Source organism: Prionailurus bengalensis, chromosome A3, assembly GCF_016509475.1.
Source record: "Prionailurus bengalensis isolate Pbe53 chromosome A3, Fcat_Pben_1.1_paternal_pri, whole genome shotgun sequence".
NCBI lineage: Eukaryota > Metazoa > Chordata > Mammalia > Carnivora > Felidae > Prionailurus > Prionailurus bengalensis.
In genome coordinates, this window is record NC_057354.1 from 90,342,126 (window position 1) to 90,360,101 (window position 17,976).

At 44.8% G+C, this 17,976-nt stretch overlaps 1 protein-coding gene across 4 annotated transcripts in view; it reads left to right on the top strand.

Annotated features, from left to right (window-relative positions):
* The window catches only part of DGUOK (deoxyguanosine kinase), a 29,250-nt gene extending 15,450 nt beyond the window's left edge, over nt 1-13,800 (top strand). For 2 of the 4 annotated variants that reach the window (XM_043603711.1, XM_043603714.1), the window contains 5 exons: nt 3,788-3,975; nt 7,430-7,577; nt 12,314-12,429; nt 13,037-13,136; nt 13,576-13,800. In XM_043603711.1, coding sequence (XP_043459646.1) covers nt 3,788-3,975; nt 7,430-7,577; nt 12,314-12,429; nt 13,037-13,136; nt 13,576-13,602 — 579 coding nt within the window. In that variant the 3' untranslated portion in view covers nt 13,603-13,800. The other 2 variants (XM_043603712.1, XM_043603713.1) reach the window with 2 other exon arrangements.
* The last annotated feature ends 4,176 nt before the right edge of the window (nt 13,801-17,976 follow it).

The following is a 17,976-nucleotide window of genomic DNA, read 5'->3' on the forward strand; positions in this document are numbered from 1 at the left end:
GTGGCTTTGTCGGTTAAGCATCTGACTTCAGCTCCAGTCAAGATCTGATGGCTCATGAGTTCGAGCCCTGTATCTGGCTCTCTGCTGTCAGCGCAGAACCTGCTTTGGATCCTCTGTCTCCCTCTCTCTCTGTCCCTCCCCCCCCCCCCCCCCCCCCCCCCCCCCCCCCCCCCCCCCCCCCCCCCCCCCCCCCCCCCCGTATATAAACATAAAAATGTACATGTTTAAACCTATCTTTTAATGTTAGTGGAATCTCTGTGAAAGGGAAAAACAAACCAAAACAAAACTTTTTTACTTTTTTTTATTATCTTCTTCTCCAGTATATTAAAATTATCTGAAATTTTGTAGATCCTGAATGCTTTTCCATTGTGAAATGTCTCTTTTAACAATAGAAATTTGGCACTCAGTTTTATAGCCATTTAAATAATAGTTCCTTAGTTACATTTCACTCTGTTCTACTGGTTGATCACTGGCCACTGTTTTCTCATTACCACATCTTCCCATTTTGTAATTTTTCAGTTGGTTGGAATATATTTTAGAGAATTTTTTTCAGAAGGGGTATGTGGGTGGTATAATTTCTGAGTGATTGCTTGTCTAAAAAATGTCTGTTTTTTTGCTCTGGAATATAAAAGGTAGTTTCTGTTGTAGAGAAGTATTTTATATGGTTTTGATCCTTTTTTTAAAAAAATTTTTTTAATGTTTATTTTTGAGAGAGAGAGAGAGACATAGACTGCGAACAGGGGAGGGGTAGAGAAAGGGGGAGACACAGACCCAAAGCAGGCTCCAGGCTCTGTCTGAGCTGTGAGCACAGAGCCTGATGCGGGGCTCGAACTTACCAACCACAAGATCATGACCTGAGCCAGAGCTGGATGCTTAACTGACTGAACCACCCAGGTGTCCCTGATCCCCCTCCCCTTTTTTTTTAAATAAGTAATTTGTGTGATTCCCCCTTGTTAGGTTTTTGTTTTAGTTTTATGAATCGTCAACATTTTGGCAGGATAGGTCCAGCTATGGGTTCGTGTGTGTGTGTGTGTGTGTGTGTGTTTATGCTTATGAAAGCTATATATGTAAATATATATGAAATCTCTTATGGTACTCAGTGAATTTCTCTGGTGGAAAGTCTCACGTCTCAGAGCTTTTCTTTAATTTTTTAGTTTTAGCTTTTCTATCCGATCAGTTCCTTCTTACTATAACTCCTAGTTGTTCCATGGTTTTAAACTGTTCTCAAATACCTAGAGATCCTACATGTTTCTATTAGATAGCGATTCTCAGTGATGATGAAATCTGATGAGAGGGAGATGCACACCTTATGAGTAGGGGTCTTCCTCTGCTCATCTCTTTGTTGGGGGTGGCTTTTCCCCTCCCTGTGGTGGACTCTTGTCTCATAAGAAGGAAAATCATTTCCCTAGATAGCTTTGTCTGAGCTACAGGTACTATGGAGTTGTGGATCACTTTAGCTCTTGTTTGGAAAGTTGTTTGATACAAAATCATATTAATTACTGTAAGGTGGAACACAGGTGACATTACATCCTGATCTATCTTTCCAGAGGAAAGACAAGGAGAGGCCAAAAAAAGCCCTGCCACGATACGACAGTGCACACTGGATCTCTTCCTTCTACCCCGCGTGTCTTCATTTCTGTCATCCTTTTCTGGTTGGGTTTTTTTTTTTCTCTTAGTTTAAGGACAATTTCTTGAGCCGATTCACTAATTAGGTTTACTGCAGCATACAGTGTGCTAGTTACCATCTTCATTGAGTGCTTTGTTATGGCAATTTCGTTTTTCTCCTCTAAGAATGTTCTTTTCATATTGTTCCTTTTTTTTTTTTTTTAAATGACAGCCTGTTCTTATCAATGTGGCAGTCCCTTAACTCTCATTGAGATTTTTCTGGCAACAGCTCTGTCTCCTAAGGGGCTGCTTGTCCTGAGCACACACATTGGCTTTCTCCTTTTGAATTGCTGAATATTTCTGTATCCAGTTATTTCCCTCCCTTTGTTTCTATGTTTGAAGGATGTCTGCATTTGTTCTGTAGCTGAGGTGGGTTCTTTCAGAAATCCTGTAGACCCTGTAAGTTTTTTGTTTTGGATTGGCCTCCCTTTGGTAGCCCAAAGCCTGCCGGTGGAATAGCTCCCACCTGGTCCACCTAGTACATCTGTACTCACAGCAGCTCGCTCCCCTCAGTGGTCTTCTGCGCAGTCTGGTAACTGTGCCACACCCCAAGGGCTCCCTACAGTTTCTAGTGACACCATCAGAGACTCAAGTGGATTCTAATTCATCCCCCTGCTTCTACTTCCAGCTCGTAACCAGGAGCCGTTTGTGAGGCTGTTGTGTGTTTGCGGATTGGAGGATTGAAAGGAGGGAAAACATGTTGTGATCCATTCTGCTTTACCTGCATTGCTCCCAGTGAAGCCTTTCAGAGAGCTGGGAGCCTTCTGTGTAATCTAGGGTTGATCCTTAGCCAAACTGGGCCACTTATGGATGTCTAACCTTTTACACCTCCTATATCTTTCTCTCCACCCAAATGCTTTTTAATTTTTTTTAATGTTTATTTATTATTGAGAGACAGAGAGAGACAGAGCATGAGCATGGGAGGGGCAGAGAGAGAGGGAAACACAGAATCCAAAGCAGGCTCCAGATGCTGAGCTGTCAGCACAGAGCCTGATGCGGGGCTTGAACACACAAACCACGAGATCATGACCTGAGCTGAAGTCAGACGCTTAACCGACTAAGCCACCCAGGCACCCCCCGAAATGCTCCCTTAATCCCCATTTCCATCTGTGGAAATTCCATGTATCATTGACCTCCAAGCTTATCTTTATATAGAGAAACATTAGAATGAAGTTAGAGGAAGCCAGGTTTGAGTCCCTGTTCTGCACTTACTCACCTTGAGATCTTGGACAAGTAAGTTACTTAATTAACCTTTCTGAGTGGACTTGCCTTTCAGGAAAATGAGCATAACAATAGTTCCGTCTTCATGAAGCTGTTTTGAAGATTAAATGAGATAACAACATAGTGAACACTGAAAATAAATCTTAGTTTTGTTTTCCGAACCCCTTACAGCATCGAGCCCATGTAGCGCCTCATCCATGCAGGCCCTCAGGTAATGGCGGTTGAATGAATGCAGAGCCAAAGGGCTTTGTGCTGAGTCAGTGGCAGAGCCCAGGAAAGAATCAGGGCTCTCGAGTATCTGACCCATGTTCCCACCTGCACGTGCCGAGTAGGTGGGTCTTTAAATATGTTTCATAAAGTCTCTAGAATGGAGGAGGAAGGTTTTGCTTGGCTGTTTTAATCCCTTCATTGAGAGGGAAAGAGAGAGAGAGAGAATTCTCTTTGGTTGGTTAGTTGGATTTTCGAATAATCCGCTGCTTCCTTGTCTGGGTTGGAGTTGTAGAAAGAAATAGCCAGGGATGGAAGCTCAAAAGAGAGGCAACATAGTGTTACAATGGAAAGATTGGATTCCAAGTAGTTGTTGTTGGAGAACTCTTCGTCAGACAGACTCCACAAGCCAGTCAGTGAATGTGCTCATTCTGCGTGTGGTTCTTCTTCTGCTCTTCTCTGGTATGCTGAAGGTGGCATGTCCTCTCCCTCTCAAATTCTCTCCTAATCAGGTAGGAAAATCTCTTCCTTGATACGTGGCTTTGAATAAACTGGGGGATATGATTACATTTTTTTAGAAGGAAACTTCTGTAATTGTTTCCCTCACTGATATTAAACCATGGGTGTGGGGAGCAAACACCATGAAGTAAATGTACCTTCTAGGAAATTCTCCTCTTTTGTAATTTCCCTTTAGGCCTACACTGCTCCAAATCTTGGAAACTTGCTGGATATGATGTACCAGGAACCAGCACGATGGTCCTACACATTCCAGACATGTTCTTTTATGAGCCGCCTAAAAGTACAGCTGGAGCCCTTTCCCGAGAAACAATTACAGTCCAAGAAGGCGGTACAGATCTTTGAGAGGTCCGTGTACAGTGACAGGTAAGACCCCGAGCCCTCCACTGGGCACAGGCCCCGTGCTCAGCACCGCATGTTTTCTCTTGCTCAGACCCTGCTCCGCTGTGGTTTTGAAAAGTATACTTGGAAAAATGCTGCTTTTTTCTTTTTAAATTTTTTAAGTTTATTTATTTATTTTGAGAGAGAGAACACAAGCAGTTGGGGGGGGCGGGGAGAGAGAGAGAAAGAGAATCCCAAGCAGGCTCCATGCCCAGTGCGGAGCCCGACGCGGGGCTCAGTCTCACAATGGTGAGATCATGACCTGAGCTGAAATCAAGAGTCGGACACATAAATGACTGAGCCACCCAGGAGCCCTGAAAAATGCTACATTTTCATTGCCCATTTACTTCTGAAGATGTAAGAAATAGTTACCCATTTACTTCCAGATTAGACAAACCAATTCTACTTCTTGGTGTTCCATAAAGCCTCATGTAGGAAAAAACTACGGGTACACTTGTAAATGTCATGTAATTTTTAATATCTCGAAACACTGCAAGATATGTCATGCAAGATATGCAAAACAGTGCAAGATACGGGCTACATATTCCTTCTCTACCCCAAGAGAGAGCCTACTAAGGGGCACCTGGGTGGTTCAGTCAGTTGAGTGTCCAACTTTGACTCAGGTCAAGATCTCACGGTTCATGGGTTCGAGCCCCACGTTGGGCTCTATACTGACAGCTCAGAGCCTGGAGCTTGCTTTGGATTCTGTGTCTCCCTCTCTCTCTGCCCTCCCCCGTTTGTGCTTTCTCTCTCTCAAAAATATTAAAATTAAAAAGAGAGAGAGAGCCTACCCTTTATAAAAGCTAAATATGTGAATTATAGGTAGTTGGACTGTAGATTTTGGTTCTTTTCATTTGTTGGGTATACTACTGCATATTTTTCTCTCCCCTTTCCTAAGCCATGCCTCTTGGACTGGGAAGATGACTTACATACAACAACCCTGGTTGCTTGGAAACATATTCACCATGGGTTTTTTTTATTTCCAGCCCTTTAGTGAAGTAGGCATATGAGAGACCCCCTCAGAAAAAAGAATACTTGGTTTAGAAGGTATAAGATCTTAACATTTACTTGTAAAGGAAGAGATGAGAACTGATTTTGCTATAGACAGCTATACATTCTAGATGTTTTCTTCAGAGGGGGGCATTTTTGAGATAGAAAAGATAATTCATTTAATCCTAATGGTAACTTAGGCCTTTTCCCCTTTTTTAATTTTCTATTTTAGAGAGCGTGTGCTAGCAGGGGATAGGAGTAGAGGGAGAGAGAGGGAGAATCTTAAGCAGGCTCCACGATCAGTGTGAAGCCTGACACGGGGCTTGATCCCACAACCCTGGGATTATGACCTGAGCTTAAATCAAGAGTCAAACGGACACTCAACCGACTGAGCCACCCAAGCACCCCCAGACCCTTTCCCCTATTTAAAGAACTCATTCACTTGAGGCACCTGGGTGGCTCAGTAGGTTGGGCATCCCACTCTTGGTTTCGGCTCAGGTCTTGATCTCACAGTTCATGGGTTCAAGTCCCACCACATCAGGGCTCTATGCTGGCAATGCAGAGCCTGCTTGGGATTTTTCTCTCTCTCCCTCTCTCTCTGCCCTTCCCCTGCTCACGTGCATGCTCTTTCTCTCTCTCAAATAAACATTTTGAAAACATTCATTCATTCATTTGCTCAAGCACAGAGTTATTAAATCCCTGTATGTTCAGACACCAGGCTGGATCCTGGGACTCAGCAGTGAACAAAGGAGACCCAGTCCCTTCCTTCAGGGTAATCCTACTCTAACGGGACTCTGAGACTGCACACGTGCACACGTGTGTGATGTGTGTCTCAAAGGAGGAACACAAATTATTTGGGAGAGGGGACGACTGGGAGGAAGAAACCTAAATCTTTTTGGTTTGAGTTAAAAGAAACAAAAGCATGTGTTTTTAGAACAGGGGCCCTGATGCCTGGGTCCTTACGCTTGTTCTTTGCAGCACCTACATGCAGTAGTTCCCTCCCTTAGCCCAACCTTCTCCCTGTCTCCCCATCAACACCAGCTGGGAGAAAGAAGTGCTCATCCTCAAGAAAGATGAGGATCCCTCGTAAGGCTTATAACAGATATGTTTTTTCTCTTTATAAGATTTTAGTTTCTAAATTGTGACGAAGCTGAAAATATTTTTCAGAAATTGAGTTACAGAAGTCATCTTTTTGTTGCCTTCGGCTAGACCATAGCTAAACCATTCCAGACTGGGAGAGTTGACTTCTGGAGCTCCCAGATTAATTTCTTTACAGCCTAGCAAAGAAGTAGGTATAGTAACAACTACGATGTCTTGAATACTATGCACCAGTCACTCCAGCAAGCACCTTGTCCTACAAACAGTCAACACAACAATTCCGAGTTGGGTTCTACTGTTACCTCTTTGTATAGAGGAAGAAATGGGCTCAGGGAGTTTGATGGCTTGCCCATGGTAACGCAGCTTATGAATTTGGGGGCCAGGCTCACACTCAGGAATGTGACACTGCAGCCCGTTCTTTTAATCGCAACACTTGCGGCCTTGTGGTGTATACTTCCCTGGGCCATTCGTACGCAAGGATTCTGAATTTCATTTTCCCAGAAGTGGCCAGTTGCTAAGCGTTGCCTTAGAAACTGGTGTTCACTGTTTAGGATGTAAATTGTGTTTTGTATCAAGATGCCTGACGTTTGAAAGCAGAATTGACCCTTCTGAAGCAGTGGGTTTCTTGTTAGCTCTGATCTCCTATTTACCAGATGCTCCTTTTGTTGTGGAAGTAAGCAAGGCTCAAGCTAGCTTGATTTTTAGATTTAGCTTTCTTGTACCTGGATTAGAAGCTCAGCAACAGAGGAAACGAGTAAAGAAGAGCTCATGTGTGCTTGGGGGAAGGTCTGCTCTCTTGGTAATACTGTAGTAAGTGAGAAATGCATTTCCTGCTGCATGGGTGACCCCACTTCAGTACGTTTCCTTCTCTGCTTGTTAGCTGTATGAGAGGATGGCTCAGCAGCCTTGGAGACTCAGAAGCCCTCACGAGCCCTAGGTTGGTTTTTTGTTTGAAGGCTTGCTACAATAATAATAGAGAAATCTCAAAAGTTTCAGTTTTCATGCACCATATGCTGTATGTTCTGACTGGCTTCCAGCAGGGAAAATTGCTAGCAACCAATGATATTCTTTTCCAGTGCCCCTTTTCTCCCAGTGGATCAGTCCTGTTGGAAAGCTGTGATTTTGGCTTCTAAAGTCTAGATGCTATTTCCCATCTTGCCGTTGGAGAAGGAAGGAGATCTAGGTTAAGAATTCAGATTTCTTAAAGATTGATGAGGAGCTAGAAAGGTTAAGTGGTTTGAACAGACGTGGAACAAGTTGGTTATTGATTTTTCTCCTTCTCTCCCTTTTGCCTTTTATTCCCTTTCCCATTCTTCTCCCCTCCCCCAATCCCACTTACATTTCCAACCAGGTATATCTTTGCAAAGAATCTTTTTGAAAATGGTTCCCTCAGTGACATCGAATGGCATATCTATCAGGACTGGCATTCTTTTCTCCTGCAGGAGTTTGCCAGCCGGGTCAAATTACATGGCTTCATCTACCTCCAGGCTACTCCCCAGGTAATGCAGAACTTCAAGCCTTAAGCTTCCCAGCCATATGAAACCTGAGAGGTGACATTCTCCAACCCTGATTTTCTGGTTGGAGAAATTAGGTTGTGGGTATTATCTGGAGCACAGTGGGTAGAGGGTAAACACCCTCCCATTCTGGCATCAAGTACCCCATTTCCCACAGGCTTCTGCAGTAGAGGGCTAAAGCAAATGACTGAAAGGGACTCTCTCAATGTAGTAACAACACAGAGAAAATTGGGAATTGTCTTTATCACCCAGGGTTTGCAGATTGGCTCCTCTGACCAGGTCACCTGTACTCCGTTGCCTCAACTTTCCCTTCTCTCCAACTGGGTCATCCATCAGAGTCTGGGGTGGTCTTGATGGTTTCCTGAATAGGATGCTGGGATGCAGTGGAGAGTTTCCTCACCTCACCCTGATACTACTGTAATTTATAGCTGCCTTTTTGTTATTGTTGTTGTTGTTTTGTTTTTAAATTTTTTTTAAATGTTTATTTATTATTGAGATATAGACACAGAGCGTGAGCAGGGGAGGGTTAGAGAAGGGCGGGGAGACACAGAATCTGAAGCAGGCTTCAGGCTCTGAGCTGTCAGCACAGAGCCCGACGCGGGGCTCGAACTCACAAACTGCGAGATCATGACCTGAGCCGAAGTCAGTCGCGCAACCGACTGAGCCACCCAGGCGCCCCTATAGCTGCCTTTTGAACCTTGAGGATGGACTACAGAAGTTACATTTTATGACTCTCTGACTTGGACCCTGGAGCCAGCCTAGTATGCAGTAGGGTGATATCATAGAAGGAGCACCAGGAAGGAGAGTCTTTGACTGGCAGTGACCCTGGACACCTTTCCCCTAGAGGGGTCCTTGTCTTTTAAATCCAGTGGCTGAGACTAGTGGTCTCCAAGGGCTCTTCTGGAGTGGGATTCTGAGTCAAGGCTGGAGGTATTTTTTGAGAGGTGTGTTGCTCTCGGCTTTTGAGACATATGTAATGTATAGTCAAATACCAGATATACTGCATAATCTTAGGAGGAAAGCTCCTTTCTGATTAGAGGCCATGCTTTTTATTTTTTTTATTTTATTTTTTTTAGAGGCCGTGCTTTTTAGAGATGGGACTGAGCCTTGTGGACAGGGGCAGGCCTGAGAGCAGACTGAGCAGTCAGAAGATAGGTAGGAGAGCCCATCACACAGGCTTGCAGGAGCTGGAGAAAAGGCCAGCAAGAGTCTTCCTCACTTGCTTGTGCCCTTTGGAATGACCGAGAAGTGATGGTGACGGTGGTGGTGGTGATGATGGTGGCCGCGGTGGTGGCGGCGGTGGTGGTGGTATGACTGACACACCTTCGTGGAGAGACTAACTGAGCTCCTTCAGCAGGGGTGGAATGAGGGGGGTTGTTGAAAAAAAATGAGGGGCTTTGAAGGTTTCTTGCAACTTAATGGTAGAAAAAGCAGAAAAGCTTTAAGACTGGTTGTGGATTTTGATGGTCTTTTGATGGTTTTAGAGCCAGAGACCCAGGAATGCTGATATCCTTCCCCAAAGTCACCCCTGACCCCCTCCTGTGAGATTCAGAGGTGACCATATCCGAGGGAAGAGAACAGACGTGAACACGTCTGCATGTGAAAAGCCATGGGAGTGCCCAATACTGTAGTACAAAGCCCTGGGAAAGAAATACTGAGTTTAGAGCATGTGAGATGGACCTCAGTAGGGCATTTTGCTCCTTTCTACCTGCTCTTCCTTAAATTCTAAAACACAAGCAAGCCAACCTGAAAAACAGTCAAAAGAGAAATGTCTGTTCCTCAGTGTCCCACCCAGCCCCATGGAATCAGGAAGAGAGTGCAGCCCTGCCGGGGACTGTCGGCAGCATGGAGCTAGTATGCCGAAGTGCCTGGTGCCCGTGGCACCCAGGCTTGGGCTTGGGAAGTAGAGTGGCCAGACCCACTAGCGGTCACAGTTCAGTGTCCAAGCAGCCTCTCTTCCTGCGGTGGTTGGTCAAGGGGGCAGATCAGCAAGAAGGTCCCCGCTTGCTGTGTGCAGCTACACCGCCCTTCTTACATTCAGGTGTGTCCTTTTGTGAGGACTGATACCAAGAGACACAGGTCTAAAGAACTGTTTGCATATGACTTTTGAAGAAAAGAATTTGTTGAGGGGTATCTTGGCGGCTCAGTCAGTTAAGCGTCTGATTCTTGGTCTCAGCTCAGTTCTCGATCCTACTGTCATGGGTTCAAGTCCTACATTGGGCTCCGTGCTGGGTGTGAAGCCTACTTAAAAAAAAATTGATGTAGCCGTACCAGTAAAATAAGATTTTTGTCAAATGTTCGAAGTAGGAGTTTACCTGTTAATCACGCTCCTTGGAATTTATACCATAAATATGCTCCCAAATGGGCACAATGGCTCATGTGCAAGACAGCAGTGTTTGTAAATAACAGATTATTGGAAACAACCCAAGTGGTCATCAGTAGGGATCAGTTGAATGTATTGTGCTCTGTCCATACATTGGAAAACTCTAAAGCCATAAAAAAGATGGGAAAATACTAATTGTTAAGTGAAGAAAAGCCAGCACAGGGGATGTAGTGGGACACCTTTTACAAGTATGGTGTTTTTTTAAAAAGTGGTGGTAAGAATGTGTATATGCATAAAATATTTCTGAAAGTATACAAAATTAACATTGGTTGTTGTGGTATCGAGAACTGGGCAGCTAGAAGTTGGGGGTGTAAAGCTGTGTGATGGGGAAGGGAGGAGAACAAGGGGAAATGTCTTGAAGCCATCAGCAGTAAGGGTGGGGTGTATAGGCAGAAAGAGGAAGAAGAAAGCAGGTTCATGGTGAAAGAAAGTAGAAATGGAGAAGATGAAAGCAGGAGAAAAAGGTTAACAGAGCCGGGGAGACGAGGGCAGAAATGGACTCAGCGAACGGCGGCAGGCAACAGAGTTTTCACTGACCACTGGCTGTGCCAGCCCGGCGCTCGGCCCTGAACAAGACAGACTCTGGCTCCCAGCCGCTGTGCTCTCAGAGCTCCCTGTACACGCCTCCCTCTGTCTCCTGAGACAGCTGAAATGCCACCGGCGGCCTGTGTTTCCCCAGGGCCTGGCACAGCGCCGGCTCTCCGAGTGGTGCTCAGGAGCTGGTACTAGAAGTAAAGGGGGGGGGGCCCTGCCTCCTCCAGGGAACACCTCTCTGACTCTGGGGCACAGCTGCTCCCTCCCTGATCTGAACTGCTACACTGAAGAAAGATCCAAAGCTCACAGTTTAGCACTTGATTCATTGTTTTGCATGTTGGTTTACCTATTGTCTAAGTAAATTATAAAATGCCAAGGACAAGGACTTCATCTGAGTTTGGGATGATAGTTGATTAGGGGAAAAGATTGGCGAGAAGGAATGGGTGCTAGAAGTATTAACGTGTCAGATCTGTCTCTGTTAATCAGTTTGAAAAGTTGGACATAAGTTCATAAATGAAATTTGTTTACATGATTTCGTCCCCTTAGAGGAAGGGCTGAGTGAGAGGGAAACAGCAAGGACTCTGTGCGTCTTTGGGAGTATTGTGTGCTTCATTTGCAGCTAAAGTTTACATTTGGGATAAAGTTTTTTAAGTGTTTGAAAGAGGGTAGCCCTAGATCAGTGGGCTACTCCACCTGTTCTTCCCAGGACAGGTGACATTGAATGATGAAATGTTTGCCATGTGGAAAGAGGAAGGAAAGCAATCAGGCAAAACAAAGATTTGGAGCAAAAGTCTCAAGGTGGTAAAGAGCTCGGCCTGTCCTGCGGGTCCGATCTGGCCACTGGCACTGAGTCCAGGGAGGTGCTAAGGATGAAGGTGGAGAGGTAGGGGGGACGGCCAGCATCCGGGATGGCCTTGTGCGACAGGTAAAGGAGAAGACGACATTCTCTGAGCCAGTGTGCTTCAGACTTTTCTACCAGGTGAAGGCAGAGTGGAATCATGCACTCTCTGGAAAGGGGGAGGGAAGGAGAGTTAGTCTTAAGCCTCACTTTTTTTTTACTTCTTTGTTTTATCTTCGACCTGGGCAGAGTTTGCATTCTGCTGCAGACTCAGTGAGTGAAAGGATATGAAAGTCGTGTTTCAGATTTTCCATTTTGTAAATATGCTCCTCATGCTTCCTTGAACCTGGGGCTCTGTGGCTGTAGGTAGTACCGAGCCTGGAAGTGTTCGCAGCAAGGAGCGCACCGCCACTCTCCTGCAGCACTCAGGAAGGGTGGGTGGAGGGGTCTCACTGGGAGGAGAGAGCAGCTTTGGCCGGGAACTTGACATGCCTTACCTTGGTGAGTCCTCACCAACTCCCCATGGGGTGAGTGGAGGGGAGGAGAGGGAAGCCCACAGAGCTTGCACCACTAGTACAAGGCGAAGACAGGAATCGAATTGTGGGTTTTCTGACTTTAAGGCCTGTGCCGTTCCCATGCACTTCACCGCCTCCAGAACGCAGAGAGCCAGAAGGCTCTTGCCACCATCTGAGTGAGAGGTGATAAGGACCTGACTAGGACAGAGGCGAGAGAGATTAAAGAGAATTTAGGGACTTCCTGGATGGGATTGGGAAGAAGAAAAAAAAGGGTTGATGAAGTTTGCCATTAACCCTGTGATTGAATAAGAAAACCAGACAGTAGAAGCAAAGTCATGGCTTACCGTTCTCAGGATAGACATCATGAGATGAGTCAGAGAGCCCCTGAGGACTGCATTGTCACAGCCAGGATAGCACATGAGCTCAGCAGGGCCTGGGGATTGTCTTTTAGGTTTGCTGGAAGAGACTACACCACAGGGCCAGGGAAGAGGAGAAAGGAATTGAGCTGGCATATCTCGAGCAGCTTCACAGTCAACACGAAGCCTGGCTTGTTCACAAGACAACCAGGTAAGCAGAGAAGAGGGCAGCACCACACAGACACCTGCCTCCCTACAAGCCAGTTGCCCAAACATGAGTTCAGCACGCAGCCCCATAAGAAGGTTGAGAATGTACCGAGTGGTTGGAAATGCCAAGCATTATCCAACTCAGAAACTTAAATGTTAGATGTAATCTATATGCTAAGAGACTTTTTATTAGATTCTGTTTCTCACCTTTTTTGTTTTTTAACATTACCCTAGATTGAACATTGTGATTGAGGATAGTGATATAGTTAGCTCAGGGTGAAGGTCTGAAAATTTCTGGAGAAATTGTCCTTCTTACTAAGTTGACAGTCCTAGTTTTGGCCTTTCCTTCCTTCGGGCTCGGCATGCTGTCCACTGGAAACGTGTAGGGCTCTGACCTTCCGTATCCATTTCAAGACTAAAGAGAAATTTCAGCCTTCCTCTTTCTGGCCAACTTTATTAAACTCGTTTTCAAATTGCTATTTACATGCCATTTCATTGAGAAGCCATGTGACTTTAGATCTCTTCTATGGATTACTAAGACTTGGTGAGTATGTGAAGGTTGGCTCAGCTTTCTTTTTTCTGTCCCCTAAAACGTTCATGCTTCTTACAAGGCTCCACTTTGAGGCTCTGCTGAACATTCCAGTGCTGGTATTGGATGTCAATGATGATTTTTCTGAAGAAGAAACCAAACAAGAAGAACTCTTGAAAAAGGTGGGGAGGATCTTAACTCCTGCATCTCGTGATTTTCCTTTATTGCGCTTTTGTCTTTGCTTCAGACTTCAGAATGATGGTCTTATGCTTTGTGCTTCAAATTGCATTTCACACTCCAAAGCCCGTGGGACCTTGTACATGTCACAAATATAATCCCTATTCTCTAAAGTATTTTGGGCTAATAATTGTTAAATAATTGACTTCCCAGCTAACTTCCTCCTCAAAGGTATTTTAGAACTGGGGAAATACAATTTATGGATTCTATTCCCAGCTCTGCCACTTGATACTGTATGACCCTGAGCAGGTCCCATTTCTCCCCCGTGCCTATTTTCCCTTCCTCACAAAACCTGGTGGGCTCGGCTACATATGCAGTGTGGGTGGACTGTTGTAGAGTGCTAAAAATGTGAAATATAACTTCTGGTTTTTCTCTTTCGCACAGGTAAACACCTTTGTAAATAATCTGTAACCAGTCCCGGGATGTTCTGGCTCTCTGAGTTTCTAAAGCTGGAAAAATCCCAAGTCATGCACCTTTCCATCGCCTTTTGCCCCTAGAGTGCTCTGACACTCAGGTGCATGGTTTGGGTTAGCCTTCGACTTTGCAGTTACTGTCTTTTATGTCTCAGAGGCTTCTAAAATAAAGTGGAAGTTTTGCTTATTCTGTTAATCCAGTTGTTGGTTTATCCCTGTGCATATTTCTTGGTGCCCGCTCTGAATCTCCCTCTAGATAGCCATTTTCACCTGAGAACAGCCATAGCTTTTCTCTTGAATCCTTCACCACCTAGACTTCCCTGTGTGCTCACTTGTTCCCTCTGATGCGCCTGGGCTGGGATTGTTCCCAGGACTCCCATCCAAGCCCTGCCCTGGGCACGAAGGAGGGAAGTACAGAGGTTCGGGAGAGTGTGGACACTCAGTGCAGGCCCCCAGCACTAGGGAATGGAACCCGAACTCCAGGATGCTCCTGTCTCTTCCCATCCAGCACTTTTGCTTGGGGGTGTGGGGTGCTCTGACCTTTGTGCTAGAGCTGAAGAACCTGGGCCAAAGGAAGATGGAGGGAGGGAGAAAACAAATCATGAGCCCAAAAGTCCCAGCATCTTGCATTTAGGATTCAGTCATCCTGGCACTCTGGCCTGCCCTAAATACACCCAGTGAGTTTCAGGTGATCTTAATGGAGTGACTGTGCTGGAAAAAGAATTTTTTGTGCTGCACTTCAAGCTCCAAGGACAATTTATTGTCAAGAGAAAAATGCATGGCTCCGTAGAATCGAAATGCTCCATTGCAAGAAGCCTGCAGCTCCATGAATCCCTGCACTGAGCCCTTAACAGTCGTGCAGGCACACAGGAAAACGAATAAGCTCAGAAGTCAGCGTCCCAGGAGACAGAAACCTGTGTTTCTCTTTATGCTTGGGGAAACGAGCACGAGATTGGCTTCTGACAAATGTGTGCTGTCGTGAAATGGAAGCACAGCATTTCTTTATCATACTTAAATTTTTAACAGTTTTATTGAGATACAATTCACGTACCATACAATTCACCTAATTAAAGTGCACAATTCAGTGGTTTTTAGTATGGTCGATAGGGTTGAGCAACCATCACCATAGTCAATTCCAGAATGTCTTCAGCACCCTGAGAAAAATTGCCAACCAACTAGCAGTAACTCCCTGTTCCCCATCACCCTTACTTCTTCCACCCCAGTGCAGCTCTAGGAAGTCACCAGTCTACTTTCTGTCTCTAGATATGACTCTTCTGGAGATTTCATGTCAGTGGAATCACATAATATGTAGCCTCTTGTGACTGATTTCTTTCAAGGTTCTCCACGTTCAGCCATGTTGTAACATGCACCAGTACATCGTTCTTTTTTGTGACGAAATATTTCATTGTATGGATATACTACATTTTGTTTATCCATTCATCTATTGATAGACATGTGGATTCCATTTTGGGGCTGTTACGAATAATGCTATGAAAATTCATATACAGATTTTTGGATTTTAAATTTTCTTGGATATACATCTAGGAGTGGAATTACCAGGTCAAATGGTAACTCTGGAGGAACTGTTAAACTCTTCCAAAGTGGCTGCACCATTTTACATTCTCTGCAGTGATAATGAGGGCCCCAGTCTTTCCCGGTCCTTGCCAAAACTTGCTGTCATTTCGATTATAGCCGTCCTAGTATCCTATCCTGGTTTTGATTTACATTCCCTGATGGCTAATGATGTTGAGCATCTTTTCATGTTACTATTTGTTATTTGTATTTCTTCCTTGGAAAAATACCCAAATCCTTTGTGCTTTCTTCAGTTATTTGGCTTTTTATTATTGAGTTGTAAGAGACTTTGGATATTGTGGGTACAAGTTTTTACCAGAGACATGATTTATAAATATTTTCTACCATTCCCTCGGGTGTATTTTGATAGTGTGCTTTGAAGCACAAAAGTTTTGAATTTTGACCAAGTCTAGTTTGCCACTTGGGCTTTTGGTGTCACGTCTAAGAAAGTTTTGAACAACCCAAGGTGACAAACATTTGCTCCTAAGGTTTCTTCCAGGAGTTGTATAGTTTTGGCTCTTCCATTAGGTCTGTGGTTCATTTTGAGTTAATTTGTGTGTGTGGTGTAAGGATTGACTTCGTTCTTTTGTATGCGCATATCCAATTGTCCCACCATTTGTTGAAAAGATGATTCTCTTTTCCCACTGAATTCTCTTGTTAGTGTTGTCGACCCACTTATTCTTGTGTTTGTTTGCCGCTTCAGGCTTTGGACAAGACCAGGGATGAACATTGAATGGTAGGTACGTTTTAGAAACTCAGTGCTTTTGGTTCGTTAGCTTTGAGGGGCCCAAATGTTTAATTCCCATTTACATTTTCAGGAACCACTAATGTAAAGCCAGAATAAGAGCACTGGGACCCCACCCTTCATTCGTTTAATCAGTCATCAAATATTTGTGAGTATCTCCTGTATGCTAGAGACCAAGGAGATAACAGCACAGCGGAGGCAGGCTGTCCTTACCTTGCAGAATTCGCCATCGGATGGTGAGGGTGAAAGAGCAGACAAGTAATTGCTTATGTGGTGAGCGGTTCAAAAGGAAACACGCGGGTGTTCCGTGGGGGCTTATGGCAGAAGGAGCCAACATAAGCTGGGACAGCCCCCCCTAAGAAAGTGGCAACTGTTCCGAATTTTGAAGAATTAATGGGGCAGGGTATTCAGGCAGAGAAAAAGTCACGTGCCAATGTCTTTGTGTGAGAATGAGGCATTAGGCCCAGCTTCTCAATACCACATAAGGCTAGTGGGTTTAGAATTTAGGAATACACTCCTATCCTTCACCTTCTTCACTTAGAAAAAGCCTGAAAATCTAGAAATTCAGCATTTCTTTCCCTGCATAAACTTTGCCCTTCAGAATGTGAATGTTCCAGGGGTGCCTGGGTGACTCAGTTAAGTGTCCCGACTCGATTCTGGCTCTGGTCATATTAACACGGTTCATGGGATCAAGCCCTGCATTGGGCTCTGTGTGCTGACAGCATGGAGCCTGCTTGGGATTGTCTCTCTCCCTCCCTGTCTGCCCCTCCCCCCTTTCAAAATAAATAAATAAACTTAAAAAAAAAGAATATGAATATCCTGTAAGATAGCACCGTGGACAGTCTACCTGGGTAAAATAATTTGCCATTTTCCAAATTGGTAGTGAGATGGTCTAGAGAGACTGTTTTAATGAGGACCTTAGCATTCGAGGAGGGACAGGTCTGGGAGGAGTGTTTAAACACGGAGACCCAGCACAGCACAGTCACACCAGGCCGGTGACTGTCCCACTCCCATTTAGGCTGTGCTCCAACGTCAAATAACTTAGATTAGCACATAAAAATAGAGTTCATTCTCACTTGTGATGTGGTAAAACCTGCTCTTCCCGAACCAGAATATTACCTTGATGGGTTTGTGATGTGAATTGAGATTGTGAAAGTTCTCGAACTCTCCGGCTTTTAGCGTGAAAGGAGAAGGTGGTGGTTTCAGGGGAAAGGCTGTTTATTTTATGAAAATGCTAGAATCACAGGACGTTGAAGCAAGGGAAGAACATGTGCTTTAAAACTGAAAGACTGCTTACCCTTCAGCCTTCACTTTTAAGGAGTGGGCAGTTTAAATCTGGACCACTTTCTCCTTGGAACTTTCTCCTTGGTCTCTTCTGTGTTCCACTATTTGGTCCCTCCCTTTCTGTGTCCTTAGCTGACTCCTCATTTCCTCCTCTCCTCTCAAGTGTTGGCGTCCCCAAGGCACCCTTGGTTCATTTCTGTCTTTACCCACTGTGCTGAGTGATCTTGTATTCCTTTTTTTTTTTTGCTGCCATATCAAGTTACCACAAATTTGGCTTAAAGTAGCACAAGTTTATCTTCTAGTTCTGTAGGTCAGAACTCTGACGTGGATTCTCTGGAGGACAATCTGTTTCCTTACCTTTTCTGTCTTCTAGAGGCTTCCCACATTCCCTGGCTTGTGTCCCCTTCTTCCATCTTCAAGGCCAGCAACTACGTCTCTGACCCTTCTCCCGTGGTCACATCTCTCTCTGACCACAGTCAGGAAAGGTTCTCTGCTTTAAGGCAGAGTACTCTCCCCATCTCAAGATCTTTTGCCTTAACTACATCTGCCAGGTCCCTTTTGCTATTAAGGTAACATATTTACAGGTGCCGGGGATTAGGGTGTGGATGTCTTTGGAGGGCTGTTAACTCACCCTTGCGGAGATCTCAAACACCATCATAGCTCCTACTGTTATCATGGGGTGAGTACTTCTCAAGAACTTGGAAATGTGGAAAAATGTGAATCATTTGCAATAGCAGAGGGAATAGTGCAAAGAACTGTATCCCCATTACG